General features: G+C 47.7%; 1 protein-coding gene across 2 annotated transcripts in view; it reads left to right on the forward strand.

Annotated features, from left to right (window-relative positions):
* COL5A1 (collagen type V alpha 1 chain) overlaps positions 1–22,389 on the forward strand; it is a 319,312-nt gene extending 296,923 nt beyond the window's left edge. The window contains exons 63-66 of one of the 2 annotated variants that reach the window (XM_075905279.1): positions 100–212; positions 2,884–2,952; positions 10,811–11,044; positions 19,383–22,389. In XM_075905279.1, the coding sequence (XP_075761394.1) occupies positions 100–212; positions 2,884–2,952; positions 10,811–11,044; positions 19,383–19,529 (563 nt within the window). In that variant the 3' untranslated portion in view covers positions 19,530–22,389. Of the gene's footprint in view, positions 1–99; positions 213–2,759; positions 2,829–2,883; positions 2,953–10,810; positions 11,045–19,382 lie in introns of both variants that reach the window. The other variant, XM_075905278.1, reaches the window with a different exon arrangement.
* The last annotated feature ends 1,040 nt before the right edge of the window (positions 22,390–23,429 follow it).

Raw genomic sequence — 23,429 nt, forward strand, 5'->3', positions numbered from 1 at the left:
CAATCTTATCCCTGGGATGGAAATGGGTGGGTTTGGCGTGGAGGAAGTCGTGGAGGTTCTGATGCATTCTTACTTACTCCCCTTTCCTCCAACGTCCAGGTGAATACTGGGTTGATCCTAACCAAGGCTGTTCGAGGGACTCCTTCAAAGTTTACTGTAACTTCACAGCTGGTGGAGAGACTTGTATCTTCCCTGATAAGAAATCGGAAGGAGTAAGTTCCCAGAAACTGTATATTTTTTTCCTCTGAGGATGATAATGGAGTGTTTGCTATTGTGCATATTCACGATCCATCACTGTGATTAGGTGAACTGAACAATGGAAAGTCAAAAAGATCCAATGCGTTTGGGTAAGCTCAGATTCAGGACTGGTTTTGGAATGTGTTTAGTGAGAGCATTTCATTGAATGCGTACACAGGTTTTACAGTGTGTTTTAGGGCATGGTTTTGATGATCTCTCAAGCATGATGAATGCTGATACTTTTTTTTTTTTGGCATTGCTTTACAAAGGCAAACTTCTCCATCACTGTCTCTACTGTAGTTCTCCATGAAGTTTATTTAATCTACTCTTTTTATCCCCAATGCAGTAGTGGCTGCTACTTTGATGGTTTTGTCCCTCAGCACTGCTGGTTCCTCTACTACCTTGACCAAGTCTTCTGACACAGCGGGAGAAATGATGATCCGCTGTCATTTCTCCTGTTATTAATGTGGGGTGTTTGGGTATTCCCAACTACCCCACCTAGGATCAGGAGAGTTCATGACATTCAGTTAGTATTCAGGCTGGGTTAGAATCAGTTTAGTTAATGTACAGTGATGGTCTCACGTCCTCGCAGTTCCCCCAGTAGTAACTCAAACAGGACTAACACCGGTAACATCCAGTTGACCATAACAAGTTTTCTAAGGCCTGGTCTATGCTACATGCGATGGTTGAAGTAAGAGCCACAACTCCTGCTACATAAATGATGTAGCAGGAGTCAACGTGTCTTACATCCCCGTCCACACAGCAGGAGGTTGACGGAAGCAAACACTCCCATCGGCTTCCCTTGTTCCTCGTGAGGAGCAGGAGTACCGCGCCAATGGGGGCGCCCTTTGAGTTCAATCTAGTGGGTCTATCCTACAACCTCTACATCGAACCCCAGAAGATCGACCGCAGGAGCATCAATCTTTTGGGTAGTGTACACATGCCCTAAGTGTCTCTCAGTTACAGTAAGATCCTCTTCTTTGCCCCTTCTTCATCCGCTTTTTTTTATGGAGCTGATCATCAGGTGTAAAGACCTAGTTTTGAATTTAGTTTCTCTGCTAAGTGAATGGGCTCTCTTCCAAGGTGGCTCTCAATGATCCTGTCAGTATCACCAAGAAGGTCTTCACATGCTGCAGCTGGGTTAGGGTGTAGGCAAGGAAGTTTCATCACTCCTGGTGCAGCCTGATACAAGTCATTAACATGCTGAGATCATTTCAACCCTAGAAATAAACATCAGCCTGGAACAAGCGAGGTGCAGTGCAGAATTTCACATAGGTTCTTTGTTGTCATCGCTGTTCTCCTCCACTCATAGATTATTAAACGATAAACATCTGAGTGTGGTGTTTGTAGTTTTTAAAATCCTTTCAATGTTGCCTTTGCAAGTAGATAATGTTATTGCGGTACGCCCAGTGGGACTGATTCTTCCATCACATACGCTGGCAAAAATGAGAAGAGAGTGCAGCCAATTATTTTCCATGTGCAATAATGAGATGATCTACCTCATTAACATTTATTGCTTGCATAGGTGTTTGTGGTTATTTTGTTATGGGCCGCTACATAGCCTTTAAAATGTGTCACTCCTTGGTACATCCGCAGCATGGCAAAAATACACCATTTCAGCTAATGGTTTTCATCCTGTGAAGGAAAGAATAATCCCAAAGCACCTACATCTCATTCAGTCATTGCTCTTGGAGAGAGTGAAAGCAATAGTGAGGAAACTTGTGGAATAATGAGGGAATATAAACGAGATGCTATCCCTCCCTCCTCCCCCATTAAACACATCCCTTGTTCTGACAGGAAAGAGAGAATATTCACATTCACAGCTGTAAACAGTCCTCCGGGAAGGATAGTCTGGCAACTCCTCTCCTTCTCAAGGTCATAATCTGGATCATTATAGACAGCTCACGTATTATGGTTCATTACCTGCCAAGGACTACATATTCCGTGTACAGTATGTTATGGGTGCTCAAACACAAGAAACAGATGTTGGTGTTTTATTAATTCTCCTAGTCTAGTCTCTTCTGGCCCCAGCACATCTGGATTTGACATTGGACTGACATCAGCCTTCTCTGTTCTCAGTGCTGGTCCCCCCACAGTCCCCATGTAGATAAATGGATCACTTACCACTAATACTTTTCTTTCTTTCTTTCTCTCTCTTTTGCCATCCACCTCCAAAATGTGCTGCTAATTTTCCATCAGCCAACATCTAGAAATTACAGCTCATTGACCTCTTCATAATGAAAGGTGCTCTCAAGGCAGTTTATACCTGTGGGCGATGGTAGTATGTCCTCACCCCAATGTCAAGCCGTGAACATTGTAATTTAGAAGCTGTCGGGACCCTAAGGTGCAGCAGACTGTTTTTATTACCAGTGTGTAAAATTTTAGAAACTGTCTGTGTTTAAAAAAAGTTGGACCATTTCAGTGAGACACCGACAGACCCAGAATGTGCAAATTGAATGTAACTTTTTCTTTCTTTGTTTGTTTCTCTCTTTCTCTCTCCCACTTTTCCGTCCACAATTTAGGCTAGAATTACTTCCTGGCCCAAGGAAACTCCAGGCTCCTGGTTCAGTGAATTCAAGCGCGGTAAACTGGTAAGAGGCCCTCCACCGTTTTCCGTTTGTCTTTAACCCGTCTCGTATTTTACAGAGCAAACTGGCCCGTTGGCCCAAAGAACAGCCTTCCACATGGTATAGTCAGTACAAGCGGGGTTCCTTGGTAAGTGGCTAACCTCAGCCCTACGCTCTGACTCCGAGCACAGCAGCCACGTCCGCTTTGGTTATGGCCAAACTGTTTGCACTCTGCATGTTGGACTAATAACCATCCTAGGACACGCTTTAAAACAAAATTAAGGTGGAACGCTGACTAAAATAGACTGGAGGCACATTTCTATCACCCCCTTCGGGGAAGGCAACGGGGGGCAGGCCCCAATTCAGCAAGGCCAGAAGCACGTGCCGAGTATGTGAACTCATGTGCTTAACACTAGGCATTTGCTTAAGCACTTTGCTGGATCAGAGCCTCTGAGAGGAGCGGGCAGCGACTTTTGTGTGGTCGTCGAATCTAGCACCTGGAATTGGCCACTGTTCTGAATCAGAACCAGTCTTCACTGTTCTACCAGATCCTACTAGCTAGATCAACACTTCCATACTGCAGTGATCAAGGGCTACAAGAATACGAGACTTGGCCAGAAATGTTTTATACAAGGAAATTTTCCAGTGTTCTCCAGTTTCCCAGTGTGAATTATTTTCAGTGTTTCAACCCAACTCTATGAAATGGGGCACCTAAGGTATATAAGGGTATGTCTACACTAGCACCCTAGTTCGCACTAGGGTGGTTCATGTAGTCATACGGACTTGCAAATGAAGCCCGGGATTTGAATTTCCCGGGCTTCATTAGCATACTGCTGTGCGCCGCCATTTTTAAATGTCTGCTAGTGTGGACTCCGTGCCGCGCGGCTACACGCAGCATGGACTAGATAGTTCGGACTAGGAGTCTTTTTCCGAACTATCATTACATCTCGTGGAAAAAGACTCCTAGTCCGAACTATCTAGTCCGTGCCATGTGTAGCCGCATGGCACGGAGTCCGCACTAGCGGACATTTAAAAATGGCGGTGCCCGGCAATATGCTAATGAAGCCCGGGAAATTCAAATCCCGGGCTTCATTTGCAAGTCCGTATGACTACATTAACCACCCTAGTGCGAACTAGGGTGCTAGTCTAGACATACCCTAATAGAGTAGTAGGGTTCCTCAGCCCACAGGAGTCAGGTCCATCAGTCAAAGGCATCATGAATCTGTCTTCAGAACACTCTCCTAGCAGCCGGGTCCCATTTCCCCTGGGAGAAAAGGAGCAAAACCACCGCAGAAGAAGGTTTTGAAACCATGCGTGTGGTCTCTAAGCCTGTGGGAATTAGAACTTGGCCTAAGCACTGTTAACGCTTTAAAGGGAAGAAGCGTCTCAGCCGGTTAAGCAATGCATGATGCCAACAGAGAAACCAAGGCCATGGGGAATTGAGGAAAGCCCGGATATTTGATGAACAAACATGGACAGTCGGGGGGTCTCGACCGTTTTCTTCCCTAGGCCCCCAAAATGCTAAAAAAATTGCTCGGCCTGCCAGTGCCACAGCTGTTTTTCTGCATAACCAGGGGCTTAAAAGCCAGGGTTGGCTTTAGCGGGGTAGCAAGCAGGACAGCTGCCCATGGCCTCATGCCACAGGCTGCTCCCCTGAGCTTAGATGCTTCAGCCCTGTATAGCCGGATTTGGGTTTCTGCACCGGGCCACAGCAGCAAGTCCAGCGCTGGCCCTATTCTCTGGTTTATTTTGGTGGACCACCTGAAACACCTGGCCCAAGCTTGAGAACCTCTGCTCTACAATACGGGCCCCAGGAGCATTGAGGATGGTTCCATAGCTGCATCTCTTGGAAAGAGGAAACCGCCCCCTTTTAGGGAAACACAGAAGAGTATCCAAGGGCCCCCACACTATGTAGGTCTCCTTGTGGAGTGGTAAGCATGAACAGGGCCCTCCAAACAACAGAGCGCTCCAGAACAAATCTCAGGCCTGCGTGGGCTTGTGAATAAGCAGGTCTCGAGCACGGTCAAAATCAATGGAACCGGGGAAGAAAAAAAATCCATGCCCAGCTCCACTAATATCCTTGTTAGAGCGACACTGAGTTGCGCTTGCTGAGGAGAGCTGACCTACTGTGCATATTCAGCACCTCCTTCCTTCCTCCACCCAGAGCCAGCCTGCTCGGACTGGGTGTGCCTCATGGAACTTCCTCTGCCGAGTTTTGCTGCAGGGAACATCAAACTTCCACCTTAACCCCCCACCAGTAAACCAAGACACTCGCTTATTTTCCCAAGCCACGTTCCTTGCCACGAACACGCTGAGTCTGTCCACGAGAGAGCAATGGCTCCATAGCTGTTCCTGCAGAGCAGCCGGGTGTAGTCTGAATGTGTCAGAGTAGGCCGGCCTGTCAGCCTCTTAGCAGCTCAGGTGGAGGAGGGGGGCAATTTCTCATGATTTTACCTCAAAAATACGTCCCTAATTAACATTGGTAGCTGATCTACTGGTTCCTTTTTCAGTCTGTTGAGTGTTAGCCGCTCACTTTAAGACAGTGGTGGGCAACCTTTGGCTCGTGGGCCACATGTGGCCCATCGGGACTTGATGCGTGGCCCATGAGCCTTTGTTCCCTGTTGCCTAGGCAGATTCTGCTGGTTTCCATCCACGTCGATTTTTTCCAACCCGTATCACCAAAGTGACACTTCCCTAAAGCCAGGGCCCGTGCAGCGAGGTGCGGGCTGATGGCACACAACAGTGTCCAAGACCCGGGCGCTCCTTCTGCATCCAATCAAAGCGCTGCTACGGTTCAGGCAACACCTGCCGCAAATTCTAGGGACGCAAGCGCAGGTAGCAAAACTGCCCTATCCCGGGAGACCATCTTGGTTACAACAACCTTGCAGCCCACTGGGATGAAGGAGGGTCACTCCTGCGGCCCACTCACTAGCCTAGGTTGCCCGTCGCTGCTTGAAGGGATGTATAACCAGTCTAAAATTTTGGATTTGGGGTTTGTATTTTGTGCCAGGAACTTCAAAGCTATTTGGAGCCCTTTCTCTTTTGCTGTTTTCTTGCTCTGTCTCTCTGCTACGTTTTCTTTTGAAACGAGCCCCCAGCACCTAGAAGATATTTGTCAGTGGAATACTCCAGCACTAAACATGCGACCCATAAAAACAAGGCTTTAAGAACACAGCCAGTTTCAGTCAAACAGATGGCCCAGAATCCTGCTATGTGCGGGAGGATGGGATGAGTGCTCTTTGGAAATTGGTTGAAATGTAGATACGTTTGTTGGCTCTTATAAGGGTCCGGTTCTGCTTTTGTTACCGTCCATAGCTAGATTGCCATAGATCAAGTTCCTTGATGCACATCCTGGACACACCGGGGGCTTCAGCAAACGTCTGTTGAAAGAAAGGGAAAGGCTTCCCCTTGGTTATGAATGGGAGCTGCTGGTGTTCATTGCCACTGAAATCTCAGGCCACATACATAAGCAGCTGAACGGGAGTTTTTAAAAGGCTGGCTTTTCTTTTGGGACACTGTCTAGATCCCCACCAATTAAAAAGGACATAAACAGAGAAGTCATCTGGTGTGATGTTTCCTTCCCATTCTCTCGTGCCCACTGGTGAATATCCGTGAAATACAGACAAGCCCAAAATTAATTCCTATCACTTCTCAGGGATGGATATAGTTAGGAAAAGGATCACAAATCTTTTCTTCCGGGGTGTGCACTCCCATTAGACCTAACTATGCTTTATACCTATCCAAGCCTGTCGTCGTATGTTACCATCCTGAGCTGTTCTTGACATGAATATATAAAGGAGGGACTGACTGTGCAAAGCCATGAACAATTGTTTTCAAATAACTTGCCCCATTGGCTCCAGTTGAAAGCCTTTGGGATTGGACCGACTGGAGCATCTAAAGAAACGCATCTCTGCCTACTTCCAAGGGATATCGGCAGGCAAGGTCAAACACAGCCAATTGGGCGATGCCTCTCTAGCTCTTTGTGGCCCTCTGGACAATGCTGGGTAGTTAGCACTTGCGTTCAGCTCCTTCTATATCCTGGCGGCTCACTCATGTTTTCTCCTCTGGCATGCATGGCTTTCTCCTGTTCAGTCATGTTTAACTCTCAGGAGGAGATGCGCAGTGGACTCCTGACGTGAGAACCGGTTGGTATATATGCGTGTTTATATTATTATTCCTGTTGTTTATTATTATTACCCGCTACTGCTGATTTTGTTGTCCGGCTGTGAATCTCTCCCGCTGTTTACAGCATGCGCCGTACCTTGAAGTTGGACGAGACCACCAGGAACACCGCCGTTTGCGTGTCTGGATTTTTTCCCGATTATTTCAAAAGGAAGCGACTGTCTGTAGATCCCATTTGTAAATCTCCGCTCTCTTGGCTTGGCCATGACAGCAGATGCTGCCTCTGGATAATTAGTTGAAAAACACATTGAAACTGTGTATATTATGCATTTACTCAGTCACCTGGCCTTTGATAGCTACAGAATGAGGTCCCAGCTGCTGATGAAAAGCCTTCCAGGGCAGTATTGCTTTCAGAGCCATCAAAGCATCTGAGTTGTAAAGTGCGGTAGAGGATTTCACATAGCTGTCTATGGAAAAGTATATATCATACCCTACAAGGGTTGCAGAGGTGATTTTCATACCTCGATGGGGATTAGGCTGCAAAGGGGAAAAGTAAATATTTCCTCCCTTGCAGTAAAAGGTTTTAAAAACTGCAAAGCCAGAGGATCCTGGACTGGGTGTGATTCCCCACCAGAGTTCAGTGGCTTTGCTGGTCTCTTCTCTAGGCCTGCTGTATCTTGCTAGTGTTGTTCTGTATCTCCTTCCGTGCCTTTTCTGCTCCCTCCGTCTCTGCTTCCTCCCCAAATAAATTCCATTCCTCGCTTCCCCCTCTTCTGCCCACTCATCTTGTCCAATCTTGTCACCTTCTGAGATCCTCCATCTGCTGTCCTCCGCCCATACACCCATCTTTCTGCCTATTGCTCACTGTTCCTCACCAGCGCTACCCATTGTGCTTCTTTCCGCTGCGGATCTTTTCCTGCACAAATGCTGCTGTCACGAATAGCAAATAATTCACCGGGTTTCAATGTGGCAGCTGCTGGTGTTTCAGTCCCATCCCCTGTGAGACATGTAAAAGTGCCACAAGCATGAAAAAGAGCCCCTGGAAAGGTTCAGTCCCACGAGCCCCTGCTGAAATGCATAGTGGGTTCATCATTTCCTCAAAGGCTAAGCTGCCCTCCCTAGATTTTCAACATCAGGGCAAATGAGAGCTGAAAGCTGAATATTTTTGAAATCCTCCCACCCTTAAAAGTAGCAGATGGCCGGGCCCTGAGCACCCTGTGTCGTGAGAGGCCTTTTAGAACAGTGGTCCTCAAAGTGCGGTCCACGAACCACTAGTGGTCCGCGGCTGCCTCCCAGATGGTGCGCAATGGGAGCTCACCCCCGCTTCTCCTCCATGCACGTGGACAGCCCGTGCTGCCACTGCAGCCTCACGGTTGGCGTGAAGCCACGAGGCTGCAGCACCAGCCCCGGCCAGCAGGTGGGGAGGTGAAGAAAGCAAACTCATCCCTCCCCTCCCCACACGAGCCACGTGGAAGAGCGCTGGTGCCACGGTAAGAACAGCGCCTCCCTCGGCTGGTCCCACGGGGCAGGCAACAGGTTGGGCTGCGCGGGGTTTGGAGGGGCGGAGCGAGCTCTCATGGTGCCCTCCCCCTTCCCTGGCAGCAGGTTGGGCTGCACCGCGCTCAGCAGCAGTGAGAGGAGGCGACACTGGGGCTGAGGACCCTGCACACGCAGGGCAGGCGGGGGGGGGGGGGGGGGGGGCTTGGGGCCCTTCAGGGCTTTGCACCTGTGGGGACTCAGTCCGGGGAGAGGGGCTGAGAGCCTCATGTACTAGACCCCTGTGGGACCCCATCCACTGCAGGGCTGGACACCTTGGGGTCACCTGCCTGCCCACCCCTGCTTTGCTGTGTTGCACCCAGCTTTCCTAGCCCTCCCCCTGCCTCTTGGACTCCAGCCCTTATCCCAGGGGCACCCTGCCCCCCATCTCCCTGAACTCCCTCAGCCACTCTGTCCCCCAGCTTTAGCCCCAGGCACTCCCTGCCCCTGACCAGACCCCCTACCCCCAGTCTGCTCCTGTACCCTCCCTTCTGGCCAGACTCCCTGCCCCAGTCTGCTTCTGTACCCTCTCTCCTGGCCAGACATCCTCTCTTCTGGCCAGACACCCTACTCCCAGCCTGCTTCTGCACCCTACCTCCCACCCAAACCTTGCACCCTCACCCCTTTTCTGCACCCCACCTCCCTCCCAGGTCCTGCACCCCATCCTTATCCAACTCACTGGCAGCCCTGCCTCGCACACTGAACCCCTCATTTTTGTCCTTACCCCAGAGGCTCTGGAACCCCAGAAAAGTAAAGCTGGCCTACAGGAAGCCCTGAACCTCAGTTCTCCCTGTCCTTTCCCCTATCCCCATGGGGCTGGAATGCCAGTGAAATGAGGTGTCTCAGTTGGGGGGCCACATCAGTGAGAGTTGGGGGTTTTTTGGAGGAGTTTTTTTCCTTCTCACTTGTGAGGTCCCCAGCTGATTTTTCTGTAGGTCAGTGGCCCCTGACACAAAAAAAGTTCCCCACCCCTGCCATAAATAAAGAAAACATTGAAATATTTTATTTTATTTTATTTAAAATGAAGTTTGATAAACTAACATGAGAAAGTTAAAGCTCTTCATCAGTTTAATTATTTAAATTAAACCCATTTCCCTAGCTGCAGCACTACCAAAACGGCTCAGGTGTAATTATGTAATTAATGGTATATTTCCAGGGCTCGCTGAGTGGCAGCGAGCCTTGCTCGCCAGCCACGCGGTTCTGCGCTCTGCGCCGGCTCTTCAGGGGTGTAATCTACTCGCCATTGGCGAGTAGATTTCATTGTTTGTCAAGCCCTGTACATTTCCATTATACAACTGGTGGTCCATGGCATTGAGCCAGGTGGTCCCATCCCCTGTGAGTCACGTAAAAGTGCGGAAGGTGGTCCATGGGCCAAAAAGTTTGAGAACCATTGCTTTAGAAAGATCCCCCCACAAAACCTCTGCAAACATACCATAAACCCGTGCATAGAGAGGAAGAGAATGCATTCCTAGCTACATGTGGCTCCTTTTGAGACAGGTGTCACAGGTACTGGATGGGGGAAACACCAGCTCCTGGTGGAAATGAATGGCAAAATACTCCAGTACGTGGAAAGATGTCTCGACAATCCGAGACATACGACACGCAAAACTAAAGATGCTCCATTCATGTTTACAGTGTCACCTTTAGCAAACTCCTTTAGAAGATGGGAGCCTTCTTGTTGGTCTACCTCTGCTCTCAAAGACGTCAAAAATAGCTTTCCCTGTGACTTCTGTGGGACCAGTTTGCTTAGCACTGGGCCCCGCCCATTGTCACTGTATTTTTCCAACAGGACAGAAGTCCTTGAGACTTATTTCCCCTTCGCCATAGGCCCTATCTTTGCCTTAGTTTATTATTATTATTATTATTTATTATTATTCACAGACAGCCCAAAATCAGCGGGAGGAAGAAAATTCCCTTCAGAGCACCAGGGATTGCTAGTATCCAAGCGGTGGCAACAAAACCACGGAGACAGTCCTTAATAGAAAGTCAGAACATAGCAGGAGACTATAATTGGACCTTTTCATTGGTCAGGCAAGGTCTCGTGCAGATGGCTTGGTGTGTGTGTAAGATGAAGTCTTAACCCCCGTACCCTGGCCAGGAGACTGTCTTGGCTGTCACATGTAGGCCTGTGATGGGTGACATACGGGAGTGCCAATGTCCGTGGACAGGTCAATGATGAGAGTGGGTAAAGATGGCGCGGAGGGTGGCAGGTTAACTGTAGGTGTCTTTTCCATTAAGGGATTCACTCTCCCATGGAGCCTGTCATTCTGCGTCGGCTGAGTTGCCCGGAGACCCGGTTCCCATCACTGCCTAGTATTTCCCCTCCTTTTGTTTTCCATTCCTCTCAGCTCTCCTACGTGGATTCGGACGGCAATCCCATCGGAGTGGTGCAGATGACGTTCCTGAGGCTCCTGAGTGCCTCCGCCAACCAGAACATCACCTACAATTGCTACCAGTCTGTAGCATGGCATGATGCCACCACAGGCAGCTACGATAAAGCCATCCGCTTCCTGGGCTCCAACGACGAGGAGATGTCGTACGACAACAACCCCTACATAAGGGCTGTCCTAGACGGCTGTGCAGTAAGTATCCCGGCTGACAGAGTTAGGCATTAAAGGAGCTTATGCACAAACCCCAGTTTGTCTGGCTTCGTAGCTAGACCCGGGGGCTGCTATCCAAGACTCAGGCTTTCTCTTCCCTAGCTCTGCCACGAGGTGTATGCTTTTGGGGGAAGGCACTTCGAAGTTTTTGGAGCATCCCCTGATTTGGGGTGCGTCCGTTTTTAGGTTCCCAACTCAAACGACTTGGGGCTGATGTTTTAAAGGTGCAGAGAAGTCACTTTCCACTGAGGCCAGCTAAGATCAGGAATTCTCACTACTTTTGCCGAGACCTCAGTGTTTCTTGTTAGGCACCTAAAAAGTAGACGGGCTGACAGACTTGCTGAGCCCCTGGGCAAGCTGGGATGGGAGGGTGCTGACTCGGTGCTCCTGGTATGGGCGGAGCCTTGGGCAGAAGGGGCGGGGCTGGGGCAGCCAGCCCTCACTGCTGCATGACCGCCCGGCTAAAACTCAGTGCTGAGAGCCGCCCAGAACATGCAGCGAGTCGTTCCAGTGGTGATTTAAAGGGCCAAAGGCTCCAGCTCCTGCTCTAGCAGCTGGGTTTCCTGGTCTCTTTTGAATCCCTGGTCCCTAAGACAACTCCCCCTTTGCCCTGTCCTGTCAGCAGGCCTGCCTAAAAGTAAGGCGCTTAAAATTACCAGCCACTTCTGAACATTTCCACCTTGACCTCTCAGTGGCCCAGTTCACTCGTCTGCAAAAGGGATTTGCCTGCCTGCTACCCAGGAGTTTCTCATGTCGTCCCTAAGTAGTTTGGACACACATCATTATAGTCTAGAATTGCACAACGGTAGGATTCCACCACGGAGGGAGCTCTGTAAATCTGCCCTGAAAGGCAGAGTGTGAAGGGCTGGCGTTTGGTTTTCCCACTTCGTGCTACCAGACCCAGCTGCCCAGAGTGGGGAGTGATATTGCGATTACATCTGAAACATGCAAAAGGGGTGATGTTGGATCGGCCTATTGACCTAAAAGGATCGTGTTACTGGGCACCTCTGTTGGCATGGCTTCATTCTTGAAATGGACAAAGGCCTTAGGAAGGGAGCGTTCCATTTGCTCACCGCTTGCAGCCTTTCCCCTGGCTCCAAGGCAATCTTAAGCAAGCCGTAATCCTGGAGGAAGGATGGGTCTAATGGTTGGGGCAATCACGTTGGACGTATGAAACCTAGATTAATTTCCTCGCTCTATCATGGGCTCCCTGGGTGGCCAGGCGCAAGTTTCTCTGAGGCTACGTCTATACTGCAGGCTTCTTGTGGAAGAAACTTTTTGCGGAAGAGATCTTCCTCAAAAATTTCTTGCGCAAGAGAGCATCCAGACTGCATGGGCTGTCTCTCCAAAGAAAGCTCTGATTGCTATTCACAGAATAGTCACCAGAGCACCTGTGCTTTTTTCCATTGACTCTTTTTGCGCAAAAATTCCCTGTTGCCCGTCCACACACGCCGTTTTGCACAAGAACTCTTGCTCAAAAAGGAGCAATTCCTCGTAGAAAGAGGAATACCTACACCGCAAAAACCCCTCTCTTCTTTTGATTTACTGTACATTTCCTTGTGAAAAAACGCACTTGAAGTGTGGATGCTCTGCAGGTTTTTCCGCAAAAACCTTGTAGTGTAGACATAGCCTGAGTGTCATAGAATCAGAGACTATTAGAAGTGGAAGGGACCTCGAGAGGTCATCAAGTCCAGTCCCCTGCCTTCACAGCAGGACCAAGCTCCATATTCCATCCATACATGTAAGATAATATCTCTGCACTATGCATTGGGTTAAAAAAAAATCATACGGTGTTCCAAAGCTATTTTAATAGAGACCATTTAAGTACTGTATAGAGACAAACTGTGGAGGCAAAACGTCCACTAGAGACAAAAAGGTAAATGTAGGCACCTAAATTTTGCCCACAAAAATAGCCTGCACTTCGCCTACATTTGCATAGATGAGTAAATTAAGTTGTGATTCTATGTAGCTATGCAGCAATTAAGTTGTGATTCAGATGTAGCTATGCGGCAGTTTTTTATATGCACGTGTTTGCATAACATTGTGAGATATGTCCTGGAACATATTTTGCAGGCTCCACTTAGGTTCCAAGGGCCTGACTTCCAAGAATTCAGGGCCAGCTTTTTAAATTGCCCTAAATTTTAAATTTAGCTAAATAAAGAGCCAAATGTCCAATGTGCTAACCACGCTGTATCTCTCTTTGTGCCACTTATTTTGTAACCTAACTGGGCACTGAGCCCTTCTGAAAATTGCAGCGACTTTACTGAAAATGCAGTGTAATGCTTGCCAGTCCAATTCATGCTGAGACCCAGGGTATGTCTACACTTCATTCCTCTCTCTCGAGAGAGAGGAATGCAAATGCAGACACCCGAAATTGCAAATGAAGCGGGGATCTAAATATCCCATGCTTCATTTGCATAATTGTGTTATGGTGCTATTTCGAAATAGCGCTATTTCGAGAGAGAAAAAACGGGGTTATGTTGATAACCCTTATTCCTCATTTTTTGAGGAGTAAAGGTTATTTCAAGGGAAGGGTTTTATCTTGAAATAACCCCGTTTTTCCTCTCGAAATAGCGCTATTTCGCAATAGCGCCATAACGCGATTATGCAAATGAAGCACGGGATATTTAAATCCCCGCTTCATTTGCAGTTTTGGGTGTGTGTATCTACATTCCTCTCAAGAGAGAGGAATGAAGTGTAGACATACCCCCAGTTTGCTAACGTTGGGGAATATGTAAAATCTCTCCTTCTTCCTCAACGGGGAGGATCAAACCCCACAGGACTAAAAGAGAAAAGGAAAATATAGAGATGTCTAATGGAGAAAGCCCTTCCTAGAATTTAAACGTTTAAAGGTGGATTCCATTTAGAAGCTGGAATATTTTTGCTGTAGAAGCAAGGAGGGAAAATTCAGTTCGAGTCACTAATTTCCTTAATGCTGCTGCAGAGAGATGGAGAGTGTTCATCCCACCGCTGAAAACATGCCGAGGCCACATGGGGAAGTTTATTCTCAAGCATTCTTGACAATACAATGTGCCTTAGAAAAATCACCCCCATCTCACCTTTCTGTATTAAGTCTCAAGAGAGCTGGACGATCACGCATCACACGTTTAAAAGCCGATGTGCCTGATGAAAAACATTACAGTTAGAAATGATTTTGCTTGAGGGTCCCACATGCTCTGCATTTCTCCTCCCCTGTTTTCTCTCTAGCCAAGCAGATTTGCAGGAAAACAATCCCTCCTAAGAGTTGATGTGCCTGTGGTGTTGGTTGTTTCCAGACACAGTAATACAACCTGCTATTAGAGCAATTGGTTTGGATGTCACAAACAGAAAAAAAAAAGGAATAAATAGCAGGAGCAACAAGAGGTTGTAACTGGTGGCTATCAGTGCCGTTACAGAATGGGGACTTATTGTGCTAGCCATGATACAGACAATAAGAAACAGTTTCAGCCCCAAAGAACTGAACTAGATACATTGTGGGAAGGGAAATAGGTACAGAGAGGTAACGTGACTTGACCAAGGTCACAAAGCAAGACAGTTGCAGAGCTAATAATAGAACCTGGCTCTCCTGAGGCCTGGGCCTATGGCTTAGTTGTTGAACCACTCCACCCCTCCAGAAATGGGCTTTTAAAAGCCAGTTCTAGGATGAAAATGTGCCATGCTAGTGTGCTTGAAAATAGCGTGAAAACGAGAAACTACCCAAAACGGAACGGGCAAGATCCTGAGCCAGTGTAAATCACCAGGCTCCTCTGACTTCAGTGGGACTATACCTATTTACTCCAGCCAGACACTGGGCCCCATTTTTTCAGTTTCCAAACAGCAAAGATTATTGTACCATGTGATTTATTACTTCTACCGTGCGCTGGGCTCCTGGCAGATTGGGTGGACAAGGCCCCTGCCCCACAGAGCTTACACTCTAAAGGTGCGTCTACACTTACAGAGGCATGCAGGGTACAGACGCCGCACGCCCAGCCAGCACAGGTATAAACAGCAATGTAGTCAGTGGGGCAGAGCTAAGGTGAGGAGAGCAGTGTGCCCTGCACACTTGAACCCACAGAGCGTGGACTCTACACGGCTCCCTGCTCTCACAAGCAATCCCTCCTGTGTCCATGCTGCTCTTTTCAGTAAGGGAGGGACCTATTGCCTCCATCCTGCTGGAGCTTCCCCTCGCTGCCGGGAAAGCCTCCAGCAGCAGGGTGCCTTCCGAGCGTTCCCCCCTGTCTTCCCCCAGTCTGCTCCTTTCACTGAGGCAGGGAGTTGCGCAGGTAGTGCCATAGCCCTGCGCCGGGGAATGTAGCCATAGCCTGTTGGTCTGCCTTTGGTGAATTTGCTGTCTTCAAATGCCACTTTTCCTCTGCCATCCACCACCCCTTTTCAAATCCATCCATCTGAGCCATTCAGCTGCTCATGCCAGAGCCGGCCTGTCCTTGGGTCACTAGAGGCAAGAAACCAGGACAAAGTCTGTGCGCCTGTGAGGCTTTACATGGCACATGGGCTTCTGCTCATCTTCTGCTCAGGGGTGAATTTCACCCTGCACCATACTGGGCGCCCTCAACCCATGTCAGCATCCATGGAGTGGAGGGCGCTCAGCGCCTTGCAGACACAGGCCACTGCGACTAATCTCCCAAGTTCTGAAACACAGCTGTGGCCAGACTGTGAGGACCAGGGCCTCGCGAGTGAACAGGAACGGCCATCTAACTGCCATAGCTTTGCCAGGGCCTTCCTGATCTAACGCAGACTCCTGCCCTGATTTGTACTGCCACAGCCAACACCAAAGGAATTCCATGTTCGCACTGATCTTCTAGCCCGTGCTTGCTTGCTGTGGTATAGCCGGTCTTTCTGAGACACACAAATCAGAAGCTACAGGAGAGCAAAAAAAAGGCCCTCCATAAATTCACTTGTTTGTGTAGCTTTGCAGGCCCGAGGTGGACTTCTGCTTCTGTAATAATTATTATATTTCAGAAATAACCATCTGGCCAACAGGCATGATAAAAAGACACTAGATATGTCTACACTGCAAAGTTTTTCTGGAAAAACGACACTTACGTCCACACTGCTATTGTGTTCTTTCGACAGAAAGTCGAAGGAACGGAGAGGTTTTTCTGACAGCAGTAAACCTCTTTCTACGAGGACGAAGCCTTTTTCTGAAAAAGCTCTTTAGGAAAAAGGCGTGTGTGGATGTGGAAGAGTGTGGGGTTTTTTGAAAGAAGAGGCTTCTGGGAAAAAGCACCGGTGTTTTGGTGGCCACTCCGTCCACAGTAATCACAACTAACATGCGAGCTAAAGTCCAAGCAATGTGGACACTATCTTTCGAAAAAGCAGATCGCTTTTTCGTTGTGCTTTTGCCTGTGTGGATGCTCTCTTTCGAAAAAAGTTTTCCCAGAAGATCTCTTCTGGAAAAGCTTCGTCCGAAAGAAGCCTGCAGTCTAGATGTAGCCACTATCGCCATGCGAATTCCACCCGACTTTAAACGTGGTCTTTTGCTGTGGCGCTTTGGATAATAGTCACACTAATAAATTGCATTTGAAATTGCCCACATTTGCTCAACAACCCAGGGGCATCCTCAGGGAGGTAACATAACAATACTGCTGCCTCAGTTGTACTAGTCTCCTGTCCCTGCTCTTGGAAGTGCTGAAAACTGGGTAAAAGTCTTTCTATGTACTGAGCAGCTGCATACACTTCTCCCGAGTGCGCTCTCATTCCCGTAACCTCTCCCCATTTTTTGTTGAACAGAAATGAACCCTCCGTGCAATTGTGTGTGACATGGACAGTTGAGAGAGTGTGTGTGTGTTTGTGTGTATTTTCAGAGTAAGGGGTCACTATGTTAATGAGTCTTGTAGCTGATGAATAGCCTGACTCCTCCTCCTGTTACACGGTGCCTGGTTTATCCTCTGTAAAAATAATCCACTGCACAACTGCAAAGGATCTGTACAGCCTGGCCAAGAGTTTTGAAACTGAATGACTCCATTTTGGAGTGACCAACAAGGAAGCTCAGCACTTTCTAAAAAGCGAGTCCCTTTAGGGTTTCTTTAGTTGGAACCATATGTTCCATCTTAATTTTTTTTGTGTATGTCCAGAATAAAATTTGTTACGCACTCCACGGCATGTGCGGATGTGCACCACCAGTAGAAACATGTGTTCCATGCTCTGCTAATCAGCTGGGCAGCATATGAATCTCTCCTGGGTGGCCGCCCAAGTGCCCAGCTTACAGGGAGCCCTAGTTGGAACTCCCCAAAACTGAGGCACACAGAATCAGTTATTTTTTAAAATGTTGGCCTCTAAATCAATGTTCACTACTTTGTTTTTCATCTTCCTTCACCTTGTGTCCTCTGTATCCCAGAATCCCCCTACACTGGGGGAGGCAATAATTTTTAATGGGGGGGCCACTCCAAAATTTTGACACATGGTCAAGGGCTGCACTTCTGTGGAGGGGGGGTGCAATCTGAGATGGAGGTTGGGTGCAGAAGGGAACTTGAGATAGGGGACTGGGGTGCAGGAGGAGGTGTGGGGTCTGAGAGGGAGGTTGGGTGAAGGAGGGGGCTGTGATCTGGGACAGGGGCTTGGGATGCACAGTCCAGTATAGGTGCAGGAGAGGATTTTGGCCTGGGCGAAGGGGGTGCAGAGGGTTTTGGTGGTGTCCTAAGGCAGGGGAATGGGGTGTAGGGTCAGGGAGGGGGTGTGGGTGCAGGGGAGGATTCTGGCCTGTAAGAGGGATGTGGGGGGGGGGGTACAGGGCCTGGGAGGGAGTTGTGACCTGGGAGAAGGGGGAAAAGGGGTACAGAGGGTTTGGGTGGTAGCCTGGGGCAGGTACTCAGAGGGGAGAGAGGGGGTAGGGTGCCAGAGGCAGGCTCTGGCTGGGAGGCGCTTACCTGCAGAAACCCGAAGCAGACTGTCTGCGGCAGGCTGCTCGCTGCTCAACGTGGCTGTGCTCTGGGAATGAGGGGGATGAGGAGAAGATAGGGAACGGGGAGGAAGAAGGCTTCCTACACTGCCTCTGCTCCCAGCAAAAATTCTCAGCTCCTATTGGCTGGAAACTGAGAGATTGGCCAATGGGAACTGAGATATTTTGCTGGGGGGTCAGCACAGCATGAGAAGCCTCCTCTCTCCCCAGCAGTCCTGAGCAGAGAGCAGCTGGCTTTTTAAAGTGTGAGCTGTTCTCTGCCTAAGGGTGGTGACAAAGCGGCTACAGGCCAGATCCAATGTCTTGGCGGGCCGGATCCAGCCCGCTGACAGCCTCTTGCCCACCCCTGCCCTACACTAACCATTTCTTCTCACTTCCTATACTAACCTCTATGTTTTTCCAGGGCTGGACGAAGCAACCTTCACAGCTTCTTCTGGCCTGGCAGCAGAGATCCCAGCTAAAGCTGTTAAAAATGGGAATTCCTGGTTCTTGTGACATTTTGCCCTCTGTATTTTCATAGATTATTGTATATTCTATTTATTTTAAAAAATATTTCCCATGAACCACAAAGTCTGGGAAAAAAGGACACGTTTCAAAAAAATGTCGATTGGAAATTCCAGATTTCAGAGTTACCTTTTGAGTTGATTGTGGCTTTTTAAATTTTATATCTTGGTTTGTTCGTATTTCACAACCTGTCAGAGGTATAATATGGTCGACAATAATAGGCATTATAGCCGTGACATCATCATATGACACAGTCATGACAATGTGTGACTTGTTGATAGGTTAGTACAAATGCGCATGTGACTAGCGTGTCAGTAAATACCTGTTTCCATTGGAGGCACCATTGTACCTCACAGAGTGACTGTGCTAATGTATTGCGTTTGGACACTGGGCCCAGTGCATTCTTGCTGCAAGCAGGTGCAGTTGCGTTTATTCAGTGAAATTCCACTTGCTTATATTTGGGCTGAATTTGGTACAGGTGGGACCTCCCTGCTCTGGCATGGAGTTTGCTGGACCAGGGGACACCCCCTGCTCCTCACTGCTGGCCCCTGTGCTCCCAGCCCTGCCAGAGCTGCACGCTGAGGTTATGCTCCCCACTTTGATGGCCCTGGCCAGGGCTCCTGGGCACCAGTATGGGGCGCTCTCCAAGCTGCTGGCCCTGCTACCTCTGGTCCAGCCAGGGCTGTACTCCCCACCACCAGCTCAGCCCCTGAATCTGGCCAGCAGGACCATGGATGTTGCTGGACCAGAGTCCTGGATTTTAGAGGTTCAACCAGAACAGTCATCTCCATGTTCCTCAGCCACTGACTCTGGCTATTGCTTAGCATGAGTCTCGTTCATACAGTAGGGTTTACTTAAAATGAATGGCATTATGCGCTCATCTGAGTTCATATTTGTGTTCCCCTTCCCTCTTCTCAGACAAAGAAAGGCTATCAAAAGACTATCCTGGAGGTCAGCACACCCAAAGTGGAGCAAATACCTATCGTTGACATCATGTTCAATGACTTCGGAGAAGCGTCACAGAAATTTGGATTCGAGGTGGGACCAGCTTGCTTCATGGGCTAAGAGCCACCCGAAAACTAGTCTCCAAATGAGCAACCTCGTAACCTCATTGTGCCATTTAAAAAAAAAATGTTGTCACATGCACGTTCTGAAACTGGACAGTGATGGGTTAATTTTTTTTGTTTGTTTCTTGTTTTGCCTGAGTTCAACTGTGCCACTGCACCCGCCCCTACTGAATCCAAATCAAAGGGAGAGAGAACCATTCCCACGACAGACTTAGAATCACATGACCTAAACACACCATGTGCGGCAAAGCAACCTTCCACACAGGTCAAAGGTCGCAGTACGTTTTTCTGCATGCTCTTCCTCGCGGCCACCGATGGACTCAACTTCCTCCACTCGAATGTACAGAAATTAGAACAGATCAAAGACTTTCTTGCCATGAAACTACAAGAAGTGCTGGTTGATGTTTGTTTTTTTTAGATGAAAAACTTGAAACTATGTATTCATCTTGACCTTGAAATCATGTGAAAATTCTTGGCCTGATCCAGTCCCCACTGAGGTCCATGAAAGTCTTTTTTGTTGATTTCGGTGGGCTTTGGATCAAACCCATAAATTAGATTTAAATGCTCATTTGTAGAATGTTTAGTTTCTTCATTTAATTATTTTCACAAAAATTAACAACCCAGATCAGTGAATTTGATAGTGTGAAGTCACTCTGTGCATCTCCTTTCCATGTATTAAAGGTGCTTATATTTTTGTATGTTTGTAAGTAAATATTTGTATTGTATATTATTTTAAATGTGGCTGGCTTCAAAACATGCATGTGACCCTGTTTGCAGTAAAAGAATAACCCCTCTCACCCGTATCCTACAGAAACAATACACCTAGAAAGGGAAGCTATTAAGCTAACTTCCATTGTTTTGTCCACTTGCCAACACTTAAAGCACATTAAATATGTCAGTAATCAACAGAACTAAGCATCATATGCATAAGTGTTTGCAGGATCAGGGCCGAAATTACTAGAAATCACCAGCCCTACCACCCACCCATCCTCCACACAAATAATGAATTTCCAAGATCATTTCAGAAGTCACACAAGTGGATGGAAAAATTTTGATGCAAAATTAAATGTCTATTTAGTGCCTCTTTCTAGCAGCATCATTTGTAAAACCCCGATTTGGAAAATAGGAGCCCTGAATGATTTGCTTTCTGTACACTCACCTTATTTTTTTCCATCCTTTTTTAATTCCATTCCAAATGGCAGATTGCACATGGCAGGGAAATCCGCTTTTTTCCCCGCCCTCTTAAAAATAAAATAGAAAAAAAAAAAGGTGCTTTTTATTTTTACAGTTCTCTTTATGGTGCTATCTATTTTACTAACTTTAATACAACACTGGTGATCCCCTGCCATTGGCCAATCTCCCAGCATTCTTTGCTTTAGCCACTTCCAACACAGACTGCAAACTTTTGCTACGGTCTTTGATATAAATGCATGCTACCCTCATATTCATTATGTAGAAGAGCGGCTTCCTTTCTTTAATTGTATTATGGTAGCTTCTATGACCCAAGTAGAAAGTATTACATGTGCTTACTTGGTTTGTTTTTTGACTATTCCTACACTTTATATGGTGGTAATTATGCCAGATTGTTCTCAGTCACTGAATTTGTGGTGCTAATTTATGTATTTGTTCGATGTACTGAAGTGAAGATGAAACTGCCCAATTGTCTTTCTAGTTTGCTGCCTCCGCTGTAATTGCCCTCATAGCAGCTCAGTGAGCAAGAGAGAGAGGGGAGACTGTGCAATTTCCTTTGTCCTTCCCCCGTGGCTGCGAGGAAGGCTTTTCCCATCGCATTAGGCAATTCAGCTTGCAACCTGCCGCCGTATTGGTTTTCCCCAGCTGTTTTCTCAGTTGAGTCTCTGCTATAAGAGAAACGTTGCAGGTTATCATCTGGCCTGGGATAGTGTAGTGTGTTTTAACCAAGGAGGTGTGTCATGGTACAGGAAATGACATCACATTTACTGTGAAGAGAAGCCTTTATATGATGTCCTTTCCCCACACCTCCTTCCCAAACACAGGAAAGCAACATTTGATCAAAGGGAGGTGAGCCAAGCATGCTGAGACCTTCACTCATTGGTGGGGCGAGGGGAATAAACAAGAATTTGCAACATTGCTATGGGTTGCAGTGCGTTTCATTCCGTAAAAGCCAGTGTAAACATATCCTTGTTTTTTGTTTCCAGTTAGGAATAAAAGGTGCTATCCAAGGAAGTAACATAGAAAAAAAACAGCAAGGCAGTGCACTCCTATATATCTATAATAGCTCAGCATTCAGATTCCTATTCAACCAGTGGGACTCAAAATCGTAGCACATTCATCTCGTCAATAGAAAAGCCATATAGCAATACATGCATGCACATGGTTGAGTCTAGGTCATGTGATTCTGTTGTGAATTCTTACCAAGGAAGCTTTTTTATTTCATTTCGTTCCTTTGCTTTTTCGTAAATTCCTCTGTTGAATACTGCAAAGTGTTGTAACTGTACGGAAATTCTAAACTCTTTCAATTCCCCCCCGACCACTTAGCTATGGTATATTGCAATAAAATTACTTCTTGTATTTGCAGACCTTCTTTCCGTGTAATTTTATTTCCCCTACCCTTTAATATATATATGACTTGAACAAATGTTGATAAGAAAAATAAAACCTATGGAAAAAAGTTTTTAGTACATAAGGCCCTTTTTTAAAAAAAAATATACTGTCAAATGACACATTGTACATTTCTTCAAAGTCCAATAAACATGTCATAAAATTTAAGTGTAATGCCCATAAGAAGTATTTTTAAATATTTTAAACCTGTGTAATAAAGGAATAAATGTAATAGATTTTTTTTTTGCAATAAATCAAGTTTACTGTTTCCACCTAAACCAACGTGATGTGAATGTCTTCTTGGAGTGCAGCATGATTTCCTGCCAGCCCCTTCTGCTCAATGAAGTGTGAAGAGTTCAGCAGAGGAGTGGAAGAGCGCTCCAAATAATATATGCTGTAAAATTAAGAAAACCGAGCACGTCCGAGATCATTTGGAATTCCAGGTGGGGAATTGTTTTGTTTGTTTGTTTGTTTATGAGAAACTGAAATTGACACTCCCCAGCCACACACAGACTGCAGCTCCCTTTGACCATCCATTGTGTTGGGTGCGGTTTATTCCACTCTTTGGTGTTCCGCTCCAAGTGTGCGTCAAAAGGTTACTCCACGTACACAAGCAGTCTGAAGGGAATATCTGGATTCTCTGTCGTGGAAACAGGGTGACTGCTGAGGGGAGGACACGGGAGCCACCAGCCACGGGACCACCCCTCTCCCAGCCTGGGGAAGGGCTGGGATTACCCCTCGACCCCTGGCCCCACCTCTTCCTGCCCCTGCTCCACCCCCCTTCTTTCTTGCTCCCCACTTCAACCCCCTCCACTGACTGATACAGGGACTAGCAGGTCCAGTGCCAGCAACAAAGGTCCGGCCCCCTCTGCACTCAGCAGCAGCAGGGGAAGCGGAGCATGGCAGCTCCCACCAATGTGTATGGGGACGGTCCTGCCTATGCCCCCCACAAGCAACGCAGCTGAGGGAGCAGAGGGAGCTGGGGCCGCCTTGTTCTGCCTCCCCACTGCTGCTGGTGAATGCGGAGGGGGCCGGATCCCTGCTGCAGGCCCCTGTCTCTCACCCCTACTAGTCCCTGCAGGCGCCCATGGACTCTGGCTGGTCCGGCTGCTGGCCTGGCCCTTGCCTCTGCTGCCCATGGTGTATTGGAGGGGCCCCTTTGCACTCCCTGTGTGACCCCTGCACAGAAATGACAGCTACCGCTGCTAAGATTTGCATCATTGCATTAAGAAATGCTCCTTGGCAAGGCTATTTGGCTCACACTGCTGTTTGTCCTGTGCAGTGGAAAGATGTTGTCCCCTTAGAAACTCGCCCTTTG

This window comes from Pelodiscus sinensis, chromosome 22, assembly GCF_049634645.1.
Source record: "Pelodiscus sinensis isolate JC-2024 chromosome 22, ASM4963464v1, whole genome shotgun sequence".
In the NCBI taxonomy this organism is placed as follows: domain Eukaryota; kingdom Metazoa; phylum Chordata; order Testudines; family Trionychidae; genus Pelodiscus; species Pelodiscus sinensis.